Source organism: Pistacia vera, unplaced genomic scaffold, assembly GCF_008641045.1.
Source record: "Pistacia vera cultivar Batoury unplaced genomic scaffold, PisVer_v2 Contig570, whole genome shotgun sequence".
NCBI lineage: Eukaryota > Viridiplantae > Streptophyta > Magnoliopsida > Sapindales > Anacardiaceae > Pistacia > Pistacia vera.
This window is the reverse complement of record NW_022196413.1, coordinates 2,600,353-2,609,853: the sequence shown is the minus strand read 5'-3', so window position 1 is coordinate 2,609,853 and position 9,501 is coordinate 2,600,353. Positions and strand designations below refer to the sequence as shown.

General features: G+C 32.5%; 1 protein-coding gene and 1 pseudogene across 1 annotated transcript; both read left to right on the top strand.

Annotated features, from left to right (window-relative positions):
- Positions 1–697: 697 nt before the first annotated feature.
- Positions 698–3,585, top strand: LOC116109023. The gene is made up of 3 exons (XM_031395279.1): positions 698–940; positions 1,028–1,495; positions 3,125–3,585. Exons 1-3 carry the CDS (start codon positions 769–771, stop codon positions 3,190–3,192), a joined length of 708 nt encoding a protein of 235 aa, XP_031251139.1. The 5' UTR covers positions 698–768; the 3' UTR covers positions 3,193–3,585.
- Positions 3,586–6,044: 2,459 nt separating this feature from the next.
- On the top strand, positions 6,045–8,164 carry LOC116109028 (annotated as a pseudogene).
- The last annotated feature ends 1,337 nt before the right edge of the window (positions 8,165–9,501 follow it).

The following is a 9,501-nucleotide window of genomic DNA, read 5'->3' as shown; positions in this document are numbered from 1 at the left end:
ATAACCTTTGGATTCCAACTCTAGAGCTGACAAAGTAGAAAAACAACAAAATCGAGCTGTCTCTTATAACTAGTATATCTGTGACCATTTACTTTCCCTCATGTCGAAATGTAAGCAATACAATACAAATTAAGAAAAGAAGAATACAGATGAGTAAATGTAGTCAGAAGTGTTGTGTATAGAATATTAATGTGTTTGCTTTTTAAGAGAGCTTGCTAAAGTGAAGATATATGTGCTCTGAAAAGCTGATCGGATCCACACCATGCTTTAGGTGGCAGGACCATCTAATGGGTCTAATCTTCCCACCTCTCTATTACTTCATATTTCTCTTTTTTATTTTAATTACCCACAACATAACAAAAAGGTAACCATTACACGTATATATTATCTAAAGGATTAACTGCTCTAAATTTATAAGAATTTAAAACATGATTTAATCGGTGTTATGGATACAACCAGTTTCTGTAACTGTCACTGAGTTCTCGTGCCATCTTTATTACTCATAACCAAGAAAACCAAAACCTCAATAAACCAATAAAAAAAAAAAAAAAAATTTAAAATTTAAAAAAGGTAAAGATTGTAATAGAACCCTTATCCATCCATCCAACGGCTGAAACATGATAAAAATTAAAGCTCTTAAAAAAGAACTCCACGTGCTTAAGTTTATTACTTGCCGCATTTGCTTTACACACATTCACCAGGGAAGAGAATTAAACCTTTCAAGTTTATTGCCGTTGTTTTCTTGAAATAATTTGAGAGAATTTTAGTATGGTGAATAAACAAGACGATTCATCAACATCACTGCCTGCTTCATCTTCTCGCCGCGCAAATTCTCCCAAAAATGTCCGCCACCTCAAGACCAACGTCGGTTGCATATCCGGCATTTTCCGCTTTGTTTATGGTTACAACAACCGCCGCCATGGCAAATTCATCACTTCTGGTTCTTTTCTTCTATCTTTCAAAAAGTTTCATAAGTTTTTTTAAATAATTATTATAATATTAATAAAATTCTTTCTTATTTTCTTAGGGAAAAAGCAGGAGAAGAACTCGGCTTCTTCGTCGTTAGAAGAAGAGAGGAAAACCGCAAATGGACCTCCAAGATCCTCGCACAGTGTACCGAGGAGTCCGACTTTGCCGGCGGAGATCCGACGGTCGATCACCGTAAAGTCACCGGAGAACTTGCAAACTACTCCGCCGTCCGCGGTTCTGACGGCTGAATCAGCTGCGGATAAGAGGAGGAAATTACTTGAAGCGTTGGAGAAATGTGACGAGGATTTAAAAGCTCTGAAGAAGATCATTGACGTTGTGAAGAGCAGTGTCAGTACCATTGCTGACGAAGAAAATAATAACAAAAATAATGATGAGAATTTTGGTGGAAGAGATAACAAGTGTTTGGAGCTTAACGGAGAGTTGCAACCGAGTCCGGTGTCCGTGCTTGAAGATTTCATGACAACGGCGAGTCTGATGAGCGGCTACTCTCGACGTTACACAAACGGTAAATCATCATCACTGTTGATAATTTGTTTTTGTTTGATTAATATTAATTATATTTGTCTTTTCTTTTGTTCATATTGCATGCATGAAATGTATCATTTATCACTAACAACAACAAAATAAGATAAGAATTAAATCCTTTTGTTGCAACCATTTTTTACGATTTTAAGAAAGTCAAAAGACCGCAACGGTTAAATTTTCGTAAGCTAGTCTACTTATTAATTGTTGCTATTAATATTAATGGTAGGGTGGCTTAAAAGGAACTTCAAAGAGACAAAAAACTCTAAATCCTTCGACTTGAATTCTAATTTGGAATTTGTTAGGTGTGGTTAAATATTTGAGGATTTAGGGATTGATTGAACTTTAATTTTTGGAAGTAAAGTTGAAACACTACATGCAAGTTTTATGATTCCAAAGTTTTTTAATCATATCAACTTGTGGGTAGACCATTATGATCTTTCATTTTAGTGGGAGACAAATAATAATAGCATGCCCGACTTACAGCTGTTATGATTGAAAACTAAATTTCAATTATATTTAGAGTAAATTTAGTATATGGTTATAAAATATGATGTTATTAAATCTTGATTTATTATGGATAATAAAATTGATAAGTAGATAGAGAAAACTTTGCCCTAGACTTGTGTTAAAGGGGGATGGACCTTCGATACTTTACCTTCCATGATACAGTCAAAGAAGGATTATTCAAAAAGCAAAAGAAAAGAGACAAACAGAGAAAAGAAAACTCAACTTTAAGGCTTCTATATATAATTGGGGTCCATCCACAGGCACTTGATTAATTGTGCGGTTAAAACCCTAGATGGTAAAAAAAGTGATTTTAGGAATAATGATATATCCACAAGCTGCTTCTTCACTTTGTCTTTTTTTTTTTTTTTTTTTACCTTATAATTAATTAACTTGTCAATAATCATCCCACAATGTAGCATGATGTTAGTTAGATCTGACCGATTCTTGGAATGATTAATAAGAAACTAAAGGAAATAGATCGATTTTACTGTTAATTCGGTCACTTTACAGAATAGAGAATCATATTATATAGTTTATAGTAACTTGTCTGGTTTTAATTGGGCTGTGTAAAAGTTAATTATACTGTTTATCGTTGTTAATTTTCTACTATTATTGTCTGTCACTCGCCGAATTGTATTTAAAGAAGAGTTATACTATAATATATATAAAAGCCCAAATTACAAGTGAAGCCAGAAGACCGAGAACCTCCAATGCCGTAGGTTTCGCTGGATTTGATATATCTCAAAACAGTTGCCTTTGAACAATTTAATTTCTGAAATATATTTTATATATTGAAAATTTGTTTTCCAAGTAAAATAAACAGTGAATGTGATTTTTTTTTTTTTTTTTCCTTCTCATCTTCAAAGTAGAAACTAGCTTTTAACATTGTATCCGAAAACTTTGTTCTAAACAGTATGCTTTACTTTATCATTATTTCAGAACAAAGAATTAATTAAAATTCAATATTAAATGAGTTTCTGAGAAAACAAAATAAATAGATGAAAAAAAAGGGGATAGTTTTGAGTCTATATCTTAGTTTTGGCCAAAAAAAAAAAAACACCATGCATGGATGTATATAAATATAATGGGAACATTGTTGTAGGACGAGTAATGCAACAACAGATGAAGCAGAGAAGCCGAAGAAAAAGCCCCGAGAAGATGACGAAATAGAGCAGCATATTTTCTGGATGAATTAGAGGTGAATCAAATCAAACAATCAAGAGTAGTAGTGGTGATCATCAAGAGAAGGTAACATCACCTATGTGGGCGAGCAAGGCGATAGAGAGAGCGTAAATGAAGTGTGTAAAGACATTGCATGGGGTGAGAAGAGGGAGATTGGAAGAATTGGATTGGTTTTACAAGATCGTATTTGCAGAGATTTGATGAAGAGATTGTTAGAGAACTTGAATGTTTTCCATGTTTTCACTTCCTTTTGAGGCTTGTAAAAGGAGTCTGCGTTTCTAGCTAGATAATTCTTGTTTGTTCTTCAACTTATATTCTTTTGGAAAGAGTTGTAATAGTTTGAATATGAGTTTCCAATTTCTAGACTTGTAAAAAGGTATAAAGGGAATATATTTTATATAGATTCAAATTGTTTTTCAGTTTATTTCAAGTCATTGTTTGAAAAGTGTTGATTAGTTTGAACTGATGAATACATGAATTCAAAGTGTCAGGTCAAGTTTATCATACAGTATATAATAAATGAAAAATGTTACATTACAACTCAATCTCACAAACATGAATACATGAATTTAAAATGTTAGGTCAAGTTTATCATACAGTATATAATAAATGAAAAATGTTACGTTTACAATTCAATCTCACAACTTTACAATCCTAACGTGTTAATAGAATGGTATGTCACGTCAACTCCGGCCACACCCAAGACAACCAAGGCACTACGAAAAACAAACAATTATTCCTTCAGAAGGAATAGTGTGTTCCATATCGTTCCTTTATAAGGAACGATTGTATTTATGAAGGAATAATCATTCTATGGATAATGATTGTTCTTTAAGGAACAATCATTCCTTTAATAAGAAATGATTGATTATTCCTTCGTAAGGAACGGTCATTCCTTCATAAGGAAATGAATGATTATTCTTTATAATAAATAATGATTATCTTTCTGTGTGGAATGAGTATTCCTTCATAAAAGAACGACTGTTCCCTGTGAAGGAATGACCGTTTCTTGTTCAACTCAAAAATCATTTTTGTTTGGGTGTAATGGAGTTAACGTGACAATGTCAACTAGGTGTCCCATCAAGGTTGTAAAAGAAGTTTGTGAGAATGGTTGTGGGCGTAGCATTACTCATAATAAATCAAACTACAAATTTCTAATTGGAGAAATATAAAGTTTGAAATTTTTAATACATGAAATTGCATAAAAATACAAAAAAATAATCAGAAAGCTTCACTAAAACGTTATAGAGAAATGCCATTAACCAACAGGCTTCCTGAAATTTAATTCATATTATTTTTACCAATGTGGGATTAGTTAATAAAAGAGAAATTATGCTTACCACGATTTATCATCCAAAATCTTTTCTTAATTTCTACATATTCTTTTATACTAATAATTATATAGAAAAAAAAAAAAAAAAATTGCTATCATTCTCCCAAAATGTGTGGGTAGGTGAGGTTGTAAAATTGGGCGGACGGCCGGTGACAATAACATAGCCGGCCCATATTGTGTGCGGCCCAGCATGATTGTTAGGATAAAGTGTTGAGCCCATTATTTATTATTCTTATGAGTTTTTATACTTGGTTGTAAATTCTCAATATATGATTTCATCATCTTAAAAAAAAATAAGAAATACTAATATAGTTAACGTCATAATATTCCTTTTTCATTAAATAGGTACCTTCAATGAATCTACGTAACAATCAAATGAAGATTTTATTTGTAGCAATTGCAATGATGAATTCACAAGGACATTACGGTCTTTTCATTAAATAAAAAATAAAAAGAGTGACTCTAATAAACGCACCTCACATATTGTCTTATCTTATTATTATTGTTATTATTTATCATTATAGTTTTATCATCTACAAAATATATTAAAGAGAAAAATAAGAAATTATTTACAAGTAAGATAAATCTTGTGTTAGTATTCCAAAAATTCCTATGCCGTTACCATCATATATTATGTTTAAAGAAAGAAATTTATGCAAAAAAATGTTTTGGGTTACGATTACCCAATTGTAAAATAAAAAAATTAAATGATTTAACAGTAAATTACCAAAAAACTCACATATATTCAATTTTTTTAAATCCCTAAATTTGTTAATTTTTAAATACCTCTAAATATTTTAAAAAATTACAAAAACACCCCAATAATCCATATTATCAGATTCGGCCACCATCGCTCGAAAATGGCCGGAATTGGCCGGAAAATGCCAGATCTAAGGCAAAGATTGGTCGTCGTTGAATAGAAAATACAGCCAGATCTGGCCTTACAGGCTAAATCCACCGTGGATCGACCGGAAAATGCCATATCGGAGCACGACCGGCAAGATCCAGCGGTCATGTGCCGATACGGTGACTTTGGCCACCCTCCGACAAGTGGGCCGGCTGTCCATATTGAGGGTGGATTGGGGGTGTTTTTGTAACTTTTAATGTTTTATTTAGGAGGTATTTTGTAAAAGAAAACATAGGGGGTATTTTATGATTTATAAATTATACATCGTAATACTCGCCAATATCAATTTTTTTTTAACTTTTAAAAAACTTTTTCTAAAAAACACAAAATTGTGAACCAAATGGGAGCCAAATATTTGGAATATTTTCAAAATAAATGAGATTGCTATAAATATTTAGGTATTTTCAAAATTATTAATAATGTATTTAAAAATGGTGACTTTGATAAATGTCCGAAAACACGGAAAATGATGTGATGCAAGAAGGGCAGCTCCTATAAAAGGCAAGCTTGCTTTTATCCAGAGGGAAAACGCAACAATCTCAATCTCTCTTCCGCGTATCTGTTTTTTTTTTAAACCCGAAATCATTCATTCCTGAGTTAATGGCGGATCAACTCACGATGACCAGATCTCTGAGTTCAAAGAAGCCTTCAGCTTGTTCGACAAGGATGGCGACGGTACGTCTCTCTGCTAGATCTGCTTTTCCTTTTTCAATTTCTCTGATTTTTGTTATTATATGTGTTCGCTTCTTGTTTTTGTTCTCTATGGATCTTTCTATTGTTTTGGATCTGCAGTGCTTTGAAATGATTTGGTTTTATTTGTGATTATCGAATTCTATTTATCGATTATGAAGCTTCTGCTTTGTGAATTGATGAAATAGCTGTCTTAATTGTGAAACTTTATGTCGTGTATTTTGATTTCTATGACGCAATCTTGAATATGCATTTGGATTTTTGTTTTGATCTTCGGATCCTTGTCGACTGTTCCAGAATTTGTTTAAGTCAACTTTATGATGCCTGGTTTTGTTTTCATTTAATTTTAAGTTATGTGTTATATATTTTTCTTATTTGTTTTTTTTTTTTTTTTTGGTAGCCTTAGATTTTAGTAAGGATTTAATTTACTTGCTTTATGATAGATTTTGTCATAGATTGATTCTAAATAATTGAATATTGAACAAATAAATTGTCCTTTTCACTTAATAATTTAACCCTTTCCCCTATTAAAATAAAGGAAATGCTACAATATGATATGTAACCATTCCTAAGATTTGATTGGGAGTTATTTTCAATTTGAGATAACTTTCGTGTTTATTAGAGAATGTTGAATCTGCACCATTATTTCTATATTGAGGAGTGCTACTTGTAATTGTGCCTGCAGTAGTCGTGGGTCTTCCAGTGACATAATTAAGCTCTATTTAAATTATGAAGACAAATTGAGTTAAGAAGAAGTTATTTTTTACTCTTAATTGAGAAAGTTTTCCATTCAATGAAGCATCTCCTGAAATTTGATGATGAACTCTTGCTGTTTCAGAATATCTTGTTTTTATGGACACAAATTGGACATTAAAAAGATATTTCACATTAGTTTTAAAATGCCTCTCTCATTTCTTCCCAACTTAACACCTACCATTCATTATTAAGTCATTGACTCCATATACAATAATCTACAATAGAGTTGTCTCTTATAACTTAAAGAAGTTTGAGATGGCCAATACATGTTTATTATTCATGAGGAAAAGAAAATTCACCTCAAGTCAAGAGAAGCAAAAGTGGGGGTGGTTTTCTACAGATCAAAATCATTCTCCAGTTTCTCTTGATTTATTTTCAAGTTTTTTTTTTTTTTTTTTTTTTGCCCTTTTTTTCAACTAATCCGAAAGGACTATGAAAATATAACTGGCAAAGTTTGTTAAAGAAATGCTGCTTTGAAGTTGAATGGCTTTTAAAGAAAGCAGTTTGCAGTGAAGACTTGGAAGTATTAATGGAGTGTCATATTTTGTAAATTAGCGTAAAGGATAGTCATTTGTTTCAACTCAATAGGCTGTACATTTCTAAAGAGAAATATGTGTCACTTGGAGAGTCAGCGACTGTCGCATGCAAGTGTGCTAGCGATGTTATGGTTCTTGATTTGGTTTTAGATTTGTGTATTCTTCATGGTAATGGGTTCTATTTGTTATGAAAACTAATTTAATAAATTCAATTTTGCAGGTTGCATCACCAACAAGGAACTTGGGACTGTGATGAGGTCATTGGGCCAGAATCCCACTGAGGCAGAGCTCCAGGACATGATTAATGAGGTGGAGCTGATGGTAATGGGACAATTGATTTTCCCGAGTTCCTGAACCTGATGGCCAGGAAGATGAAGGATACCGACTCTGAGGAGGAGCTTAAAGAGGCCTTCGGGTATTCGACAAGGATCAGAATGGTTTCATCTCAGCTGCTGAGCTGGCCATGTGATGACAAACCTGGGGGAGAAGCTTACGATGAAGAAGTTGATGAGATGATCAGGGAAGCTGATGTTGACGGAGACTGTCAAATAAATTATGAGGAGTTTGTCAAGGTTATGATGGCCAAGTGAATGATCCCACCCTCGCAAAAAGGTCTTATAAGAAATCATTTTGAAAAAGATTTGGAGAAAATAGGGTTGGCTAATATAATGGGATCCCTAGTTGTTATATATATTTTCGAGTATCTTTTCAGCTTTTACATATTTTACTTCCATCTGTGAACCAATCCAGCTTGCAGAACATTGTTTTCTGTTGCATGAATGACACTGTTAATTACTTGGCTATTATTTGCCTTTATAGTTCTGTGCATATCCGAATTTTTTGTTTAACGATTTTATGTAACTCTTAAGACTTCTGGGTGCATCAAAGAACCTGTTTTGTGGATGTATATTTTGGCTGAAGTTCTTTTAGGCAAAGGGCAATAAAATAATGTCCTCGACTGATGTGTATTACAACAATTCAGCTCATATAAAACATATGGGTGATGTGTGTTTTTTTTTTCAACAAATTCCTTGACTCAGTTTGTAAATTGAAGGTTATGTGTGTGAGTACTCTAGTTCCATCAAAATGGAGCATTAATTATGTGGATTGTCGTTGCAAAAATGTGTAAACATTTGTCTAGAGACTTAAAAAGTTGCTCGTAACAATCCTAATTGCCTTTATAATTAGCATGCGTAACGTCCATATTTTCAAAACCTAGGTTGGTAATTATATTTATTATATCAATAGTATCCATGTGAAAATCTTGTATCTAAAATTAATGGTTGTACTATTTCCTAAATGTATTTGTTACTATTTTTCAAATTGTTGTTAGCGAACGTTCTTCTTTAAAATGATGTTTCTCACTCATATATTATTAATAAATAAAAATTAAATTCATCTATAGGCCAATGTTCGGAAACCTAGACCAGACTGGCCAGTCCAACCGGGCACTAGCAACCTCTCCGATCCGATTCAGGTTCCAGGGGTTTTTGTTAGATTTCAAACCTATAGGGACTACTTGAATTTTTAAGGGTTTTTTTCAATGTTTCAAAAGTAAGGGACTAACTGAATTTTGTTGGGGCATTTTTGTAATATATTAAAATTTAGGGACTAATTAAAATTTTAGGGGTATTTTGTGCAATAGTAAAATTTTAGGGAGCAATTTACAATCTTTAAAAAAAAAATTGTTGCTAACATCATCCAACCGGTTGATCGGTCAAACTAATCAACTCGAAACTATGCCTTGATAGGTCAAGGCTGATCCAGTTTTCAGAACCTTGTATAAGCCTCAAATCATTTTAACTCAAAGACATTTTGAGTGAAAAATGTTTATGTAAAGTTAAAACGAAAATCATACTAAAATGACAATATCAATCGATGGTCACATGCTAATAATTGGTATCAAAGCAGCAGTGAAAACTACTAGACTTGTGTAAGGACTTTAAAATCCATAAGATGATTTTGTCATCTATTTGAGAAGTAGCTAAAGCAAACGAAATCTACTAGATACCATACATAATTATTGAAATCAAATTTTTTTTTATACATACTGCATGTAATACATGATAATATGG